We start from the raw sequence: 20,018 nt of genomic DNA, 5'->3' as shown, positions 1-20,018 counted from the left end.
AGACAATAACACAGACCAGAACTCTTCAGCTACTGATTGATGGGCCATTAAAGGAAATGCTCTGGCACAGGCTCAGAGAGCCAATCTGAACTTTGTCACTGATAAGAAGGGGGAAACGATTGTCATGAGCATTATGAGGTATTTCAGGGGCCTAGAAAGGATTATGCAAAATGTATTTATGGAACAGCAGAACAGGGCTGTGGCTTTAGTTAAAACTTACTATGGGCTATTTAGGGCCAAAGGAAGGCAAAGGGAATGATCAAGGTCAATTACAGAAGAATGACCAAAGGAAAAATGGAGAGAAGATGATTTAAAAGTACTTCATCACATGTAAATAGGCTGGGGATTACCACACTTGTCTGCCTGCACCCTTGACCCTTCAGGAGCACAGTCTGCCTCATCTTCTTATTAAGTCCTTTATGTTCTTGCATGTAATTCCACTCACTATCTTATCAGTAGCTGGAGGAGAGGCCACAGGTAGCAGAGCCTGCAGACCTAAGTGCCAGAACCTGGAGAACGTGGCATGCAGCGGAGGTCTGGGTGTCAGTAACTGGAGGGACTGGGATTGCATGCTGCAAGGTTGGAACATCAGCAACTGGAGAACGGGGCCTTAGGTGGGTCACAGGGGCCAACAGGTTAGGGTGGCAGTGGCTGGAGAGAAGACAGTGGGGCAGAGGGCCCTAGGTTTGTGTTCTAACAACTGGAAAGACCCATGTGTGTTTGTTTTCCCAGTGAATTTAATCCTGAGTGCACGTGTGTATGTGGAATTCACATCAGCAAACTTGAAGGTGAGCAGGAGGAGACCTGCATCTGAAAAGCCTGATGGTTGCATAGCCCTGGTCCAGGGTTCAAGCACAGGTATTAAGTAGACCAAGAGCCTCTGCTAATACTTGAAAGATCTGTGTGACTGCACTTGTGAAGGGAGTGCAAGTGCGTGCATTTAGCTGACTGAACATCAGGAGAAGGAGCAAGACCTGGCCACCTTTACGTATGTGTTATGTGAATTGTGGCAGTACTACGTGTGGGTGCTACAAAGGCAGTGTTGTCAGTGGCAGTCTGCGTGGACAGCCACATTAGTGTCCTCTTAGGTGTATGTGTGTACCTCTAGGATATATCCTCAGCCCCTCTACTGGCCAACCTGCAAATGGGAAAAGCAGCAGCCACATCCATTGGACTGGAATGGAGAGACCTGTACCTCTCTGGACTTTAACAGCTGGGAAGGAGGAATATGCAGATCTTGGATTGCTGGATGCAGTGGTTTTCTTCACATCTTTAACAAAGTGCATTTAGATCAAATGTATTTAAAATTTTCCTTTAAATATTGCCAAATAAAGACAGACATATGGTGCTATGTATTTGATAAAATGTCGTGTCACAAATGAAAGTAGATACGGTGTATTCCTCATGGTTTGTCTATTACATGCAAGAGTTTAAATTAAGCAGTTCAGTTAATTACCCAGCCCAGCCCAAGAGCATTAGCCTAACCCCAGCTGTACAGGCAGGCATAAAAAATGATGAATATTCACCCAGTATGTGCACTTACTTAATGACAGTGACTGAAAACTGGTTTTGTTGGTTTTGCTATATGGTGGAAATGGCACCATTCTAACATAAGTGTAACTCTAATCCAATTCAATTAAATTAACAGAATCTTTCTGTAAAAAGTATTTTAAAATTAAAAGTGCTTGGTTTGGTTTCATTTAAGCACCAAAAAGGTGCTAAGGCAGTGTGTGCAACAAGGCAGGCTGAACATGCGCGTGAATCCCCTTATTTGTCTTCAGAGGACTAGTACATGACTGACAGCATTTAAATTTAGTGCATTAAATACATCACAGGGTTGGTGAGTCTTTGTAAAAGTGCTGACAGAGTGCCCCTCATTGGGCTTTTAACTTAATCCACTTGCAAATTTGACGAAAGGGTCGTGCTTTCAGTAAGGAGACACGAACAAAGCACTGTAGAAAGACCAACTCTGAATGCTCACCACATCAACATTCAGTGATTGTAATTTCGGTATCTGCTGTTACATTCCTAATACCAATGCTCAGCACATGCACCATAAATTCACATACCAGCTTACTTTACAGTAACTAGTTTACATGCTCACATATCACTAAAACAATAAAGAATGGATTATTTCTTGCTCATTTACTTGCACATGGAAGCCGTACATAGACTAGAAACCAGTAAAACTGACAACTTCCAACCCAGGTAACTCCCAGGTGCAGGTAGTGAGATTTGAAGGCAGAGTTATTTGAGTTCCATTTCGGTAACTTACAAGAGATGTTGGAACCTGATGAAATGCAAGAATTTATTCTCAGTATTGGAAAATGGAAAGAAGTAATGCCCAATCTACAGACACGTGCAAACATGAGTGGCACGTCCTGACTTGGCAATAACATGCAGATTGGCATTTTCTCTGCTATTGCTGTTTTAACTGATATTCTAGTCTAAGCTGTTTGCAAATGCAAATTAGATTTAAATTTTCTCGACATATTTCATTAAAAATAAATATTTTTTTCTTCAGTACAAATTCATTTCCATCATTCTGAAATCTCTTGCTTTAATCAAAATTCTAGTTGTTCTATCTGCTTAGCAGGCTTCTCTAGAACGCACTGCCATTGGTTTTGAAAATAATCTAAATTCAAAGTTCTGAGCTTGTACCAAACCAACTACCTACCAAGTCGAACAGAAAGCTAGCAAAGTTAACTGTAGGTTAATGTGAGAGGGTAGAAAATGCCTCTTGCCAACTATTTTCCTTTCAGGCTTACAGAAATGAAAACCCCAAGGCAGAAGTATTTTAAATCACTTGTTCCTACTGCACCATCACCTTAGTCCATAAGTAAAAACTGCATCTGTCAACATTCCTGTGGGCATTATAGCTCTGCCTTCTAGCAAAAGCCACAGTGAGCTGATAAATCCTGAACTAAACCACCCTTTCTGTGATGCCACTTATGCTGTAATAATATCTGCACATTACAAGCTTAAACACAAATATTTAGCCTACACATAAAATCATTTTCCTCCTCAGTACAATGAACTCCATTCCTGCTACACAGCTGTAAGGGTCCAGTTATGTATAGCTGCATTACAATGCATGTCCACTGAAAACTATGGAGATTTAGCGATGACCAGTATGCCATTCACCCAGCAGATTTTACGATTGGGTTCTATGCCATTCAAATAGAAAGAAATGATGGGCTAGAATGGTAGTCCCTGCGAAGCGCTCCTGCTGCAGCCCCCAACCCTGCCTGCTGCTGCTTCAGGAGGTAATCTGTCACCAGAATCCTTCTTCAAGTGCTATGTCAAATGTGCTAAACTCACAGAGAAATATACATTCATAAAAACATACGCATTAAAAAGACATGGCTATAGATAGTCACACTAGATGACTTTACTCATCCCTGCAACTTGTTAAGAACCTGGAAGCACTGGTCACATCCTTCTTGATGAACCCATACTAGCTAACTGACTGGTAACTACTTTACTGATTATACCTTTTCAGGTAAAGGGTCTAACCAGAATCAGAAGCACTGACTGGATTGATCTTTGTAAGCACCAGCAGAAGCAGCAGAAAAATGAACAAACAGAACAGTGTATGTCTCAGGTCACTGTCACCAAACATCATTCCCCAGCAGTGAAACTGCAGAACATGCTGTTTCTATCATGATCAAAAGGCCTGCACTCTGATAAATCAAACCACAGGAGAAATAACTCATCAGCCTTGGCATTCTAACATCAAAAGGACGGTGACATGGCTGCAGCATATCACATACAACACACTAACCCAAACCCAGAACAGACCATGTTTAAGCATACAGTTAAATGAGCAAAAGCACACAAGACATAACAACATGGCCTAATATCTTTGGAGGCTAAAGACAGAAATATTTTGAGGCACAGAAAAAAACCCATAACAACTGCTGACACCCAAAAGGCCTGAAAGATCTGTTCAAAAGCTAGTTCACCATCATGATTCAAGAACCCTGCATAGGTAAAGACAACTGGATAGCTAGTGTCTCTTTTTCTTTGAGTCCAGATAACTTGAACATGTCTTGGTACTTGTGAGTATGAGTGAATTAAACTTACAGGAAAATCATAGCAGGTAAAAACGAGCTTGCTGAACGACCCAACAAACCCCCTAATCGCTAAATTCCAAGAAATAAGTTTGTGACTCATGAGCAGCACAGAAAAGTTAAAGGCTCTGTAATAAAGTGGTATTTCTTTTTATCCTAACAACTTAACTCTCAGCCTGTAACCCTAAACTTTCGTCCTGAACCTATTATCTTTCAAAATGCACTTAATGGGTATGTTTGAGCTCCATCAAACTTCTGCAAAGTTACAGTTCTCACTGCATGTTTATTCTCAGAGACCAAGATTCTTTTCTTCCCCAGAGCTGGTAATTCTGAGCATTATGATGTTGTGATATGCCACATTAGACTACTTCTGACAAAAATAGCAGGAGCAATTGGTTAGGAACAGAAAAAGAGGAATAGAAAAAAATATTTCAGAACAACAACATAAAATTGTGTTTTCTATAAATAGCAGGTGAATATTTGTGTTTGTTCACTTTTTTGTTCCTGAATCCATTGTTAAACCTAAATTTGTCTGAAGAATTTTTCTCCTCAATCCATGTGTCTGTCTCAAAGGGTGTCACTACTCATGCAAAGATATTAGACGCTTTGCAGAGAATTTTGGCTGTAACAATGGGATTAGACAACGCTCTTCAGTCACTGCAGTGGCAGCTGCATTCACTTCCCTCATACACCAGACTCAAAGTCAGAAGGAAATGCTTAGTTTGCAAGCCAGAACATGATCTGCTGGGTATTTACAGCCAACCACTGAAATCCCTGAAACCTGTCAATGATGTCAAACAGGACAGAAATAGATAGTCTTGCCTATTTTTCCTAAACGAACTTGAATTCGTAAAAGAAACAGGAACAAAAACCTTGAAGAGAAAGATTCTCTTCTAACACAACCACTACGAAAACACTACACTACTCAATTTTTCTTGGAAGAAACACTTAAAGAAATCATGTTTGTGTGTCTGTCTTTGTGTTTCTCTAACATAGTCAGAATCAGCAACAAAAAAACAATTCTTTCTTTTCACTCAAAAGCATTTTTTTTCTTTATATGAGACACACACTGATACCAGCAGGACCTATAAGGAAAGTCATCATGCCACGTCACATGGCACTAAGTATAACTATGTTTGTAAATGTCAGTCCTTAACACCAGGTGAAGGAGCTCAAACTTCACCACCACAAACATACATTACTTCTAGACTGCCTTACAGTAATCCATTTTGCAGATGGTTTGCAGAACAAAACCAGGAACAAAGTCAAAACGAGGAAACTCTTTCCAGCCTCATTTTTTATTACTGAAGATTTTATTGACTGATAAAAGTAAGGGCAGGCATCAGATTTAGTACGAAGCTGCTTTCAGAAAGTGTCATGAAAACCAAGCTGTATGACTTCAGAGAGAGTGACAGGCAAAAATTAGTTCTGGGAAGTTTCAAGTCTAAGTAGTCCTTCTACGCTGCCTGTTCTCAAGCAGTGCTGTTCTTACCCTTACAGAATCAGTTTTCTGTTCTCCAACTCAGCAACGCAGTAAGAAGCAGAGCCTGAATTCAGAATGAATAAAATGAGAATACTCACGCTGACCCCATCGGCCTGTTCTTGGATTCAAATAATTTGGATAAAGTCCGTTAGGACGATCCATTTTTTGAAGTAACTTCCGAATGTGCATGACCTAAATGAAATCAAGAATCATGATCACTACTAACAACATTCATCTGCACTCTGGACACAGTGAAATCTCATACGTTTTCTTTTTCTTTTTTTTTGGTAGTAAATTTTCTCAATCTGAACCCCTAAGCTTTGAGGGCTCCCTGCAGATTCGTATGTTGTTTGTAAAGGACTGCTCACATAAACAGGTTTAAAATCTACAATTTTTAAATGTATGCTGAAACAAATAAGAAAATTTGTCATAAATTTATACTTGAAAAAGATGTTTATTTGTTAATAGAAATACCTGCATGCAAAAATTTACCTTCAAGCAAGAATGCAAATAGAATTCAGTACCAGAAGTACATCCCCTTTAACACAATTTATCATGAAACAGTGTAAAAGACACTTGTATGATAAAAACCCTGAACTTGAGACCCACCTTGTTGTAGTATACAGGGTCCCCTGTCAAATAGCTGAGGTGGACAAATTCCATGTGCAGAGTACCAAACTCAGCGAGGATGCTGCTGCCGGCAGAGGCCCAGCCCCAGTTTCTACCTACACCACTGGATTCCAACAAATATGCATAGAAAAAAGGAGAAAACAACAAAAGAATCAGAGTTACAGCACTAGTACCAACCACCACAGCACATTAAACAAGTAACAGCAAAATATTAACCCGTACTTAAGATTACAAGAGTTGTGGTTTGATTGATCAGTTGCTTCACTGGTTGTGTCTTTGTGGAAAAAAGATACCATAACCTCATCACCAAAAGTCCTGTGATTAAAAGATATAATATTTTGATGCCACAGAAATATAATGTCTTAACACTGAGCCCAATTTCAATCGCTTATTCATTAGCTATTTTTAAGAACAAGAATCAAAAGCAATTATCAGATGAGTATACTTGCAAAGGTGGCAGCATTTGCTTCCTTGTTCTGCCAAACATCTGCTCCGTTCCCTTTACTTATGCGAGTTGTGCTTCAAGCTAGTATTAGACACTCTAGTAGGATGGGAGTGGGTCCTATCTGTATCTACATAAGCCAGTAGGCTTACAATAGGCAGAACATTGTGATTTCTTCAGGCTGACATAAAGAATCAACAGAAAGCATCATATACCTCGAATCTTTTTCGCTGTAAGAGGTACCATCTTGGTAAGTCATAACTCCTAAACCATCTCTGGTTTAACTTAATTTGGGAGTTTTCAACACCTTTCAGGATTAGGTCTTTTAATTTTCCCAGAGATGACTTCTACTTTTTCTCATAAAAATTTCAGTTATCAGTAAGACTACAATCAATTAGGAATGACTTCTTGTTTTTTCAATTACAAATTAGAAAGAGGAAATGTAAAGGAAAAATGTTGGTTATGGAGCAGTAATTGTAGCTCTGACCCCACCTTTTTATAATACAGTAACTAGAGTGTAGAGAGACAAAACCATAGCTTGTCTCAGTATTTTTTTGGTACAGGTCTGGTAACAAGAGAAAATGAAGTGTTTCATTATGAACGCAAAAAGCTAAAAAAGCCACAGGACAATAAATCTCCAACTATTTCTTTAAGGTCTTGTCTTCTATTGCACATGAGCCTCATGATAAATGTTCTCATATATGCCTGCTACTGTCACTGCCCTCTGGCATGCCAGCACTGCTGTCATGTCTGATGCTGGCTGGTTCTATACATTATCAAGAGACTGATGCAGTAAATGCACAAACAATACCATCAAACAGGAAGTTTCTGCCACTCCAATCTTTTCCCTTTCACCAACAACAAATTCTACTCCCTGGTCCAGCCTTTCTGATGTCCTCTGTATGCTTAGCCTCCACGTTTTCCTGGTAAGTACCCATGCATCTAGTGCTTACAGCTTCCTAAACCTCACCATCTGTGTTGCTTGAGCCTGTGAAGGAGATGTCTTTGCTGTCTGAGGAGGATGGCCACTGGGGCCTTTCAATCATACTGGAATCACGGTGCAGTGCTTGCTAAACAAAGGAAAAAGAAAACCCTAACTTATGCGCAGAGGAATTTCAAGCCCTATGAAACTGCAGGAAGAACACAAGACTGAGTAAACTATAATTCTGTGCAGAAAGTACATAAGGAAATTTAACCCAACAATAATTAATTGCACAGAGATCCAATAAATGGCCTCAGAGGGGGAAATGCAGCACAGGCAAAGCAGAGAAAACCAGGGGAGGGTGGTGACGCCCTGCACCAACAGAAAGGCAAACCACAGCTCCATGGTCTGCACCCGAGGAATGACAGCAAAGGGAGAAATGTTTCCTGATCTTCAAAAGGCATGTAAGGCTAATGCTCTCAAAGTCATCTCAAACCTCAGCACAGCCTAACAAATCAAACAAATATCTCTCCTAAAAGGAAAACAATTCAGAACAATTCAAAGCTCTCTGCTATTTGCCATCATGAATTGCTTAGGAGTATACATACAATCTAGACATGCATCTCAACTCAGCTACTGTTTAAGTACATAAGAAAGATGTTAAAAACACCTTGCATCAAAAACACTCTCAAAATCTAAGGGAAATCCCAGGACTGAACAAGAAATACAGGGCAAATTAACCAAGGCAATTCTCTTCCACAGGGCAATGCAAGACCATCTAAGTTCACTGTCAGTCCCAAACAGCCATCTAAAGAAACCTCTCCTCCACTCATCATTGTGGATTTCAGCACAGTAGCCTTTATAGCTTAGCTGAACTGTGAGATGGATGAATATCTGCAGCATCCCATTGTTTTCTCAAACACTGTGAGTCTTTTAAAGGTAACATACAGCTCACACAGTACATAAAACCCAGGAAGTTCAACCACGGCCTGCAAACTATTGTTTTTTTTTCTATGGGTTCTTTAAAGAACCAATGATTGAGCTCTAAGGCAACATGTGGAATAACACACTGGGTATGTTCCAATGCCGTGTTGAACTCTTATTGCAGAATCAGGAGGAAAAAACCCACATGGTCACAGTTTGTTGCAGTTAAGGAGACAGTATGCTCTGAACTATTCTAAAGTGCCCGGAATGCCAATTTGTCTTGCAGCATCTTCTACAGTCCCACTACTAAGAAAAACTGACATATGCCATTACTCATTGTAAGTTGGGAAGAAGAAGGAAAATACTTCCCCACAAAAGAAAAGTCATTACCTTTTCAGATTCACCATTGCCCATGGTATACCCGTAGGTGTATTGAAGGCTGGAAGAAGTTTTCCTGCCAGTTGCACTGCTTTGATCTTGAAAACCTAAGATAGTAGGACCAATTGCAAAGAGTTAGAAAGCCTGGTTTACCTCCAAGAACTAAAAAGCCTGAAATCTCCTTGCCCCACCCACCTCTTTGTATTAAAAAGCTTTACATTGTAAAAAAAACATGGTAAATTACATTTTTTTTTCAGTTGTTCACTTTATAAATTTTCTTAAGATTTGAACGTGGAAAGAAAACTTGTCATTTTCATTTCTTTCCTTCCATATTCACCAGCAACAGTGCTTAGGTTTGAATTAAAGAAGGATATAAATTCTCCTCCCACTTCCCTCCACCAGTATTAGGAATTTCAAGTGTTTTCTAAAGGAGTCTTTAAACCATACTTTATATTTTGTAGCTAAAAATCAAGAGAAGAGAAAACTCTCCCACCTCCCACACAAGTATTTTAACTTTTACAAACTTCCAATCTCTCTTTAACGAGAAACATACATATAGTGCAGACAGAGTTTCTATTGTTTTACGAACATTGTGCAAAACCATATATACACAGCTCCCTGCAGCTTTTCCTTCATTGATAATGCATCCAAAAATGATTATAGGCTTCATCTTCATCTCAAGTCTGAACACTCAAAGAAATTACTGATGGGACGAAACATCTTTCATTTCCAGTGTTGTTTCTACCTACTTTTGGGCCATAAGTCCGTAATAGCCTCATTCATAGCCTAATATTTATTAGTTAAATGAACAATTGAGAGAAAGTTCCTTCTAAGCCTATAGGAAGCACCTTTTTCAAAGAATGCATTATTTAGTAGATCCCCATGACATAAAACTGGTTTTACCAGCTAGTTGCTAGCATACATTTTCAGTATTCATTCCATTTCTGCAGAAGTATCTTCTTTCTTTGGAGATAACGTTATTCATCAGTTTGAAGCACTGTATGAACATATAACTTAAAGAGCTACCATGCCCCCAAATGACTTATGCACCATAGACATTGTGCGCTTGCAGCCCAGAAAGCCAACCATATCCTGGGCTGCATCAAAAGAAGCGTGACCAGCAGGTCGAAGGAGGTGATCCTGCCCCTCTACTCTGCTCTTGTGAGACCTCCCCTGGAGTATTGTGTGCAGTTCTGGTGTGGTGTCCTCAACATCAAAAGGACATGGAACTGTTGGAACAAGTCCAGAGGAAAGACACGAGGATGATCAGGGGACTGGAGCACCTCCTGTATGAAGACAGGCTGAGGAAATAGGGGCTGTTCAGCCTGGGGAAGAGAAGGCTGCATGGAGACCGCAGAGCAGCCTTCCAGTATCTGATGGGAGCCTAGAGTGATGCTGGGGAGGGACTCGTCAATAGGGACTGTAGGGACAGGACAAGGGGTAACGGGTTCAAACTTAAACAGGGAAGTTTAGATTGGATATAAGGAGGAAATTCTTTCCTGTTAGGGTGGTGAGGCACTGGAATAGGCTGCCCAGGGAGGCTGTGAATGCTCCATCCCTGGCAGTGTTCAAGGCCAGGCTGGATGAAGCCTTGGGTGAGATGGTTTAGTGTGAGGTGTCCCTGCCCATGGCAGGGGAGTTGGAACTAGATGATCTTAAGGTCCTTTCCAACCCTAACTATTCTATGATCCTATGACATACTATAGAAACATCATCTCTCTGGTGACAAGCAACAGGGCACAAGAAAATAGAATGAAGCTGTATCAGAGGAGGTTCAATTGGACATAGGAAAAGGTTCTTCACTGAGAGGGTGGTCACAGCACCAAGACTGTCAGAGTTCAAGGAGTGTCTGGAAGATGCTCTGAGTGAAATGGTTTAGTTTTAGGTAGTCCGGTGAGGAGCAGAGTTGGACTCGATGATCCCTATGGGTCGCTTCCAACTTGACATGTTCTGTGATTCTATTATTATCAACTACCTGAGCAATATTCCGTAAGCAAGAAGAATAAAAGCTTTAAGAAGGACTATAAGAATAGATTTATAAAAACGATTTCTCCCTTTTCTAAAGTCTATGGAGGAAAACAGAAGAGATAGTCACTGAAGAAGCAAGCTGAAAAGTTACTGAAAAAAAGCAATCAAGAACATCCTCATATTTCATATGAAGGTGGGAAAAGATCAATATCTTAATATTTGAAGAGATGACTAGTGAGACATGAAATAAACCAGAAAAGACTATTAAAGTTGACATCTAATTGTATTTGATGCAGTGGAGTATGGAGAGATGGAGGTGGATCTGAAAGCAGTGAGCCAGGAAAAAGAAGTTCTACAGAGGTACTGTAAATGAATTGTAAGATGGGATATGTCTAAACTGAAAAAGAGGACACCTCAGAATATAGTTTGATAGAACTGTGTAAGAGAGGCAGTATGGCTTGAATGATTTTTAGGAAAGATACTGACAAAAGACAATCTCTGAGAAAATATGCATAAATTTAGCAGTAAAATCAAGATAACACGTTCACCTTGAATACAGGACCAAGTCAAAATAGGAAGGCATAATATAAGTAAGAAGTATAATATAGCTAGAGTCTATGGTAACTGGGGAGAAAGAAACCCTGAAGAGAACTAAAAGCTCTATCTTGGCTCAGTTCTATATAAATTACCTGACGTGCATACATAAATACACGTCAAAAATTCATGCTGAACTTTTAGATTTGCAAGTACTAGATGGGTCGAGACCAGACAGAACAACTATAGAGAGTCAGCCAAAGGGAGTTCTTCTATAGTTCAGACAAGCTTCAACACCTAGTCCAGAACAGAATGTTGACTCCCAGTTAATGGCCTCTAGTTCGGAAAGACATCTGTATAGCTTCGGCTTTTGGATCCTGCACCCTCTGGAAGTGCTACACATTACTGCATTATTCATTAATAAAAGATACTGAAGCATTAGGGTAAGAATATTCAATGGGAGAACATCCCTAGAAAATTCATTGCTAGAATAATATTCTTAATCAGTAACTATCTACTGCTTTCCGGCTTTTAATCAATTTGAAATGTACTATGATATTTGGGAAACAAGTTATAGCATTAGAAGCAGTTTTTAGTAAGAGTGTATGAAACAAAGTTTGAGCTAATCTAAATGCGCAGGAAACTAGACAAGGTCAGTTAAAGCAAAGGAATCAATATGCCACTTCAGCATGTGAGCAAACCAGAGTATCAGCGGCAACTGCTACTTCACATAACCACGTTCAGACAACCTGCAAAAACTTGCTGTGCCCTCCTGGCACCTTTGTTGCCTTGAAGACGCCATGCAGCATCAGAAGTTAAAACCCTACCTGTCTATATCCCTCCCATACAAGACTGAATGCAAAGAAACACTTAAAAAATTGTCCGAAGACATATCTTTTTATTACTGCCACCTCAGTCCCATCTCACTGCTGTTTCTGGATAACAAAACCACCCAGTGCCTAACCCACTATTAATAAATGCAGACTGGAGTGAGAACTGGGAGACAGTTGCATATGTTTTTATCAGAGCAAAGTGACCAGAAGAGCATATTTGGAGAGATGTAAAGAAAGAAATGCGTCCAGTAGCAGCGGATGAGATGCCCTTTATGGGAGACTGCAGATGTGATGAGAGTGCTCCGCTGAGCTCATTACAGGGACTTCTTTTACTGAGTTTCAGACTTCCCGTAAGAGCTTTAGCTTTTAAATAACACGGTGGCATCAGGCAAAGAGGTTGCTGAGCGCACAGGAAAGATTTTTACCCTTTTTTGGTTTTAATAGGTTGAACAGATAGATTCTATTTCACCCCTATCAGTTTCCTGTTGGCAGGCAATGCATTTCAAGAAATATATTGGCAGGAAGAAGAGAGAACAACAAAATGAATGGATGCCTGGAAAATAGATCTCATTAGGAAACAGTAAAAGAATCAGGGTTATTTAGTTCAGAGAAAAGACGTTCAAGAGAGGACAAGATAATGACTTTTTGGTACATAAAAGGCTAATACAATGAAAAAGAAAGGATTTTGTTTGTTTTTCTATGGACATGAAGAATATAAAATAACACCAAAATGAAGCAAGGAAAAGTAAATCAGTTATTAGAAAAAAAAGTTGGTGATAAGGATAACTAATACTGGAGCATGACTCTGCTGCAGAGTCATCCATACAGCTTGTAAAAACACACTACAACGCATGCAATTATAAAGACCGATGTGATTTGACTCTGCCCAGGAATGGAAAACTAAGATCTACACAGCTTCCTTACTGCTCTTCCAGCTATACTGTTCTAATGGGTTTACCTAGCAAGGTTTTGGTAGCGGGGGGCTACAGGGGTGGCTTCTGGGAGAAGCAGATGGAAGGTTCCCTTTTGTCACACAGAGCCAGTGCCAGCTGGCTCCAAGATAGACCCATCACTGGCCAAGGCTGAGCCCATCACTGACAGTGGTAGCACCTTTGGGGTAACGTGTTCAAGAAGGGGAAAAGACCTGTGCAACTACAGATAGAGAGGGGAGTGAAAACAGAGAATCAGCTCTGCAGGCACCAAGGTCAGTGAGGGAGAAGAGGAGAAGGTGGCTCCAGGCGATGAAGCAGAGGACCCTCTGATGCTCCCTGCAGTGCAGACCATGGTGAGACAGGCTCTGCCCCTGTAGCTCATGGAGGTCCACAGTGGAGCAGATAACTCCCTGCAGCCCATGGAGGTCCATGTGGACCAGATATCCTCCTGCAGCCCACGGAGGTCCATGGTGGAGCAACTATCCTCCTGAATTCCATGGATGACCCCAAACCAGAGCAGAGGAATGCCCGAAGGAGGCTGTAAACTGTGGGAAGCCAGTGCTGAAACAGCTCCTGGAAGGACCTGTGTCCCCACGAAGGGAGGAGCCCATGCTGGAAGAGGTTTGCTGCAGGACTTGTGACCCTGCAGGTGACCCATGCTGGAGCAGACTGTCCCTGAAGGATGCACCCCATGGAAGGGACCCACACTGGAGCAGCCTGGTCCTGAAGAATACACCTGTGGGAAGGACTCACGCTGGAGCAGTTCATGGAGCACTCTCTCCTATGGGAAGGACCCCACACTGAAGGAGGGGAAGAGTGTGAGGAGTCCTTCCCTGCGGAGGAAGAGGGTCAGAGACAATCTGTGATGAACTGACCACAACCTCCATTCCTAGTCTGCTGCACCACTGTGTCAGAGGAGGTAGAGAAAATCAGGAGTAAAGTTAATCCCAGGAAGAAGAGAAGGGTGGGGGAAGATGTTTTAAGATTTTTGTTTTCTTATTTGAGCTGATTTGCCTGGTAATAATTGAAACTGGTTTCCCAAGTGGAGTTTGTTTTGCCCGTGACAGTAACTGGTGAGTGATGGCCCTTGTCCTTATGTTGACCCACAAGCCTTTTGTTGTATTCTGTTTTCCTGCCCTCTGTCCAACCAAGGAGTGGGAGTCATAAAGAGCTTTGGTGGGCACCTGGTGTCCAGCCAGAATCAACCACCACCAGTGAATCAAATGGCTTGTTCCATGCATGTAAGAGGAAAGTGTTTTGTCTCTCTTGGGATCTACTACCTACTCCGTAGACCCACACAGCACCTTTGTAACTGGTACATAAATCATAGAGACCACCCACCCGCCAGTTTCTTTGCTATGTGCTCCAGAGTACAGGACACTGTAAGAGAGAAGGCACGTCACAGAAACTGCTCTCCAAGAAGTGCTGTTCCTGCAGGCTAAATCCATCTGTCTTCAAACGTGCATTCCCACTTGCATTAACAACAGAATTTAGCATGTGGAGGTAACAGATCAGAGTTTTCTTAAAGTAAAGACCCTCTAACAGCTCTAGCAAGACATCCTAGTTTGGGGATGCAAGCCTGCTGTTCTAGGTAAACATGCGTACTAATCCCAGGGGAGCTGTTCTGTCCAGTCTCAACGTACAGACATTGGTTTCAGAAGCCACCACAGACTTGGAGATGTATTTCCATTTCACACACCAAAATCTAATACACTAAATCTATCAGTTTACATGGTCTTAGGTAGGCTAATGCTTCTTTCTGCAAATGCTGTAACGCAATGGAAGAATTTTTCCCACATCAAATACAAATCAAGCTGTTTACAGGTAAAATGGAAGAGAGTTAAAATTATCAGAAGCAGCAAATCCTAAATCTTAAATTGGGCGAATCCTTCATTAAGATGAAACCGTCAGTCAGCATCTACAGCAGACCAGTTGTGAGGGCCTGAATCACTTTCATTCACTAAATTGATGCTGCCACCCACCCCACAATATGAAAGCTTGGTTCTGAGTCTATTAATCCAAGTAAGGCAAAAACATTTAGCAGAAAAGGCCTTAAAGATGAGTCTTCAAAAGCCTTATTGATGTAACCAGTGACTGCTGAGATGCATGGCTGCATCTCTAAGAAGACTAGATTATGCTTAATACTGCTGTTAGGTGTTCCCTTCCAGCACTGTGAATGGCAAACAGCCTTGACTGGCCTCTGTTTCTGACTCTAAGGGGGGATTATAGATGTTTTATACAAATAATGAATCTCTTTCTTTCATGTGCATAGACCAGTCTTTGAGTCATTTTTCTTACACAGTAATAAACGCCAGACTTCTGCTTGATCCGAGTTATTAACTAGCGAGTATGTGTGGTTATGCAATGTAGCTGGTTCTGTAAGTTTGGTAACTTTTGATCCTCAAGAAACCATCAGACAAAACAGACATACTGCACAAGTTCACAAACACTCCCGTGTTCTACAGTGCTCCCAGGGCATTCCCTACTACAAAGCATGGACCACCCTGCTACCATGAAATGAAGAAATTACTCCCTCTTTACATATTTGCTTCTAATAAATTTAATGGATTTAATTACAAAGGCATCTTGTGAGATAAAGGAGATGCAATTTAGATTCTGGTAACATTTCAGCTATCATAGTATGACTTGAGAGTGGGAGAGCACTTTGGACATATTTTATAGATGTTTGTGAGTGATGATTGAAGAACTGGTCCCAAAGAATGTAAATCCATGTTCTTGTGAGATTTAGTAAGGCAGCTACAAACTACACCACCTATAACGCCAAAACAATGTAGAATTACATAAATACAACAGCACCTCTTTGACATTGTAGGTCTCTTGAGTCACAGCAGGTGTTCAAGTAAGGTGTATTTGTAGATACTGTAAAGACAATGTCATAGCTAAAGTACTTTTTCTGTTTTTGGTGAGCTGTAATGACTACCAAAGTACTTGAATACTTAGCATTTCTAAAAGACTGAAAATCTTTAAACAAGAGAAGACATATCCTGAAAATGGATCATCTGAGAATTTAGATTCATGACAGAAAAAAAGTAATATGAAAATTAAAAATCAAACTCCATCTCATCAGTCTAGGATTAGAGCTAATAAAAAAAGAGGAATCGACTTGAATCTGGACTATGGTGTCAACTTAAAATGGTTCTGGTGTCAATTTGCTCTGCTTTCTTTACTTCCTTCCTTCAGATATCTGTACATATTGACAAGGTCCCTCCCCAGCCTTTTCTCCTCCAGGCTGAAAAGTCCCAGCTCTCTCAGCCTTTCCTCAGATGAAAGATGCTCCAGTCCTTTAACCATCTTTCTGGCCCTTCACTTGACTCTCTCCAGTATGTTGATGTCTCTCTTCTACTGGGGAGCTCAGAACAGAACACAGCACTCCAGGTGGGTCTGCACCAGCGCTGAACAAAAGGAAAGGATCACCTCCCTTGACCCGACACTCCTAATGCAGCTCAGGATATTCACTCTCTTTGCAGCAAGGACATGTTGCTGGCTCATGGTCAACTTGGTTTGTGAAGCTACTTTGCAGATGGTTAACCTCCAGCATATATTTGTGCATGGGATTGTTCCTCCCCAGATGCAGGAGTTTGCAATTGACTTCATTGAAGTGCATAAGGTTCCTGTCAGCCCATATTTCCAACCTGCTGAGATTCCTTTGAGTGGGCCCCAGTTTGTTGTCATCAGCAAACTTGCCAAGGGTGCACTCTGACGCATTAATGAAGATACTGAACAGGACTGGACCCAGTATTGATACCAGAGGTACACCACTAGTTACTGGACTCCAAATATATTTTGCACCACTCATCGTTACCCTCTGGGCTTGGCCATTCAGCCAATTTTCAATCCACCTCACTATCGGCTCACCCAGCCCACACTTCACCAGCCTCATTTTGAGGATCTCATGGGAGACAGTGCTGAAAGCCTTACTAAAGTCTAAGGAGACAATATCCACTGCCCTGTCTTCACCTCCCAGGCCAGTCATTTCATCATAGGTTATCAGGGTTGACTGAGCATGACTTCTCTTTTGGGAATCCATGGTAGCTCCTCCCAATCACTTTGTCACTCATAGTCCAGGGAACAGAGTAGTTTTTCTAGAGTAGTTGTTCCATGACCTTCCCAGAGACTGAAGTAAGGCTGACTGGCCTGTAGTTCCCTGGGTCCTCCTTCTTGCCCTTTTTGAAAGTAGGAGTGATCTAAGGGTGATGCCATTCATCTTGTGTATTAGGTTTGGTACCCAATGACACCAATTTAAACCTTAGCCTTTTAATGTACAATTCTGTAAGGCATGCAGCTGTTTACGCAGAAGATGTAGAAAGGCAGACAGAAAGAAACTGGGCTCGATGCCTTAATTCTAACAGTCTCCAAAGTTTTTAAACACTGCCAAATTCACTCTGATGGAAGTACAGGACCAGTTACTTCTATTCATGCAACTGTTGCTGCAGAGTCCTCCCATGCTAGCAGAATTCTGGTCAAGAACAACAGGATAAAGCAGACATTACTTCATACATCAATACTGCACAGCTAGCTGATTTACTTGTTTCACAAGACAATAAAATGCTTCATGAAACATTCTTTCTTTCAAAATAAAAAAGAAATAACACCAAAATTAAAAAAAAACAAACCAAAAACATCAGAAAGTCAACATTTAAACACTGAAGAACATTTATGACTGCCTCCTGCACCCATTCTGATCCAGACCTCTCTTCCCTTTAAAGGTTTCCAAAGTCAAACCAGGTATTTTTTTCCACTAAAAGAAAAAAAACATTGTGAAGCGCTTTTCTGAAACTTCTTTAGTTTTCAAAACATGCAGACTAGGCTGATGGTTTCTTTAGCCAGTGAGATCACAATCAGATTTCTACAAAGAGAATCATGCTGGGTACCTCCCTGAAAGATCCGCTTTGAATGACAATTTGAACAAACGGTAGGAAGGCAAGAAAGGCTGTTCAGTTTCAGATGATGCATGAAATTAGGCGATATAACAGTTGCTTCCGATCTAAAAATAATGGCTACGCAAGTCCTGATGTCTGTTAGTATGTCTGTCTGAAATTCAGAGACTCAACTTGTAAAATAGATTTAATGCCATGTATCAGAATTATTCTGACTTCAAAGAAAAAGGCCGCAGCTGTGCACATTCTCCTTCTGAAACAAAAAGCTCAGTAAAACCCACACAGGTCCATTCATACACCCAAGTTGCCAGCTCTCCTCTTTCCTAGAGACTCTAGACTTCTGAGATGAAAACAAAGGTTACCTTCTTAGTGTGAGGACACCTCACACCAGACCATGTCACCCAAGGCTCTGTCCAGCCTGGCCTTGAACACTGACAGGGATGGAGCATTCACCACTTCTTTGGGCAACTTGTGCCAGTGCCTCACCACGCTCACAGTAAAGAACTTCATCCTTATATCTAACCTGAACTTCCCTGTTTCAGTTTGAACCCACCACCCCTTGTCCTGTCAGTACAGTCCCTGATGAAGAGTTCCTCTCCAGCATCCTTGTAGCCCCCTTTAGGTACTGGAAGCTGCTCTGAGGTCTCCCTGCAGCTTCTCTTCTCTATGCCCAGCTTTCTCAGCCTGTCTTCATACGGGAGGTGCTCCAGCCCCTGACCATCCTCGCGGCCTCCTCTGGACTTGCCCGAACACTTGAACTGCATCAGTTACATGCAGATAAGACAGATTACCTGGTTGAATATAACCTTTCCTATTTATATTTTACAAATTAGCAAATGTATGTTCAAATGCTGCTTCTTAGATATAAGATAATAAATACTATGGTAGCTTTCTACCACCAGCAGAGAAAGAATTGCAAACAGAATTCTTAAGTGATGTTATCTTTATCTTTTACTTAAAGTTTTCCCAAGCTGCTTTCCTGGACAACAGACATGAAGAATCTAGTTCCTGTTGACTGAAACATCTTAGGATCCAATGAAATATTCATTGTTTTCACACTACTGATTATTTTTTTAAATCCACATGAGAAAGTTTGAGCATGTATTAACTTATCAGAAATATTTGGAATTTTTGCTCTAGAAGACCTAACTATAAAAATTTGGCATATACTGGCCACCCAGCTAATCACGTTTTAACTCCCTAGCACTGGCTATTAACATCTCAATTAAACCGTATCATTTTGTTCACTTTAATAGTCGTGTCAGCTTCCTTGGCATGGGTTTCTTGCATATCTGAGTAGAAAAGTTAAACATTCTCCATTTTTAAAAGGACTTCAAATCGGAGGCACTTTACACCAGTCAGTCAACACCACAGATCCCTTACAATTCAGAATAAATGTAATGAAAAACTGGCATATAAATGCCTCCTCAAGCTGATCGTTCCCAGATGAGACATATTGCACTGGTTCCCCTCCTGCCTAACTAAGTCAAAACCCACGGCATTCTCAAGTTTATTTGCTCTTCTATTATTATTACTATTATTAGAAAGCCGCTTCCAGCCAAGGCAATTTTTATGCTTGCTCTTTTCAGCTTTTCATATCTCTAACTTTTTCACTGTGAGTTTACCCGCACAAGCAGTATTAACCTGCCAGATTAGTTACATTTGTAAGTAAATCGTTTCAGGACTAGAAGCAACCATCTTGATTTTGCACAACATCCCAATCATACAATCAACCTTTAAGATCAAGTCCACCCATTAGCCCAGGACTGCCAAGACTACCACTGAACCATCACTCATGCCTAAACGCACTCTAAGGGTGGAAGAGGGCTTTTAAAAGAGACTCATTTCAGACAATTTCTTCTTGTTGTGGGAGCTGTGGCAGCACAGGAAACCAAGACGTGAGAGCACAGACAATATCTGGCATCTGGCTCACATGTTTTCCTGCTAGTTGCTGGCAGCAAGAAAGATTGATTTTAAAGTGTGGAAAGAAGGAATGCAGAA

The 20,018-nt window shown here is 41.0% G+C and overlaps 1 protein-coding gene across 2 annotated transcripts in view; it reads right to left on the bottom strand.

Moving 5' to 3' along the window:
- The window catches only part of MAN1A2 (mannosidase alpha class 1A member 2), a 139,662-nt gene that overhangs the window by 38,775 nt on the left and 80,869 nt on the right, over positions 1-20,018 (bottom strand). For both annotated transcript variants that reach the window (XM_062618100.1, XM_062618110.1), the window contains 3 exons: positions 8,865-8,959; positions 6,166-6,289; positions 5,655-5,748 (listed from right to left, as the gene is read on the bottom strand). In XM_062618100.1, the coding sequence (XP_062474084.1) occupies positions 5,655-5,748; positions 6,166-6,289; positions 8,865-8,959 (313 nt within the window). The remainder of the gene's footprint in view (positions 1-5,654; positions 5,749-6,165; positions 6,290-8,864; positions 8,960-20,018) is intronic.

The sequence above is a fragment of the Pezoporus occidentalis genome, unplaced genomic scaffold, assembly GCF_034315485.1.
Source record: "Pezoporus occidentalis ecotype Australia unplaced genomic scaffold, CSIRO_AGI_Poc_V1 ctg104, whole genome shotgun sequence".
Classification (NCBI taxonomy): Eukaryota; Metazoa; Chordata; class Aves; order Psittaciformes; family Psittacidae; genus Pezoporus; species Pezoporus occidentalis.
Note: the sequence above shows the minus strand (reverse complement) of the source record. Positions and strands in the feature narration are given on the sequence as shown.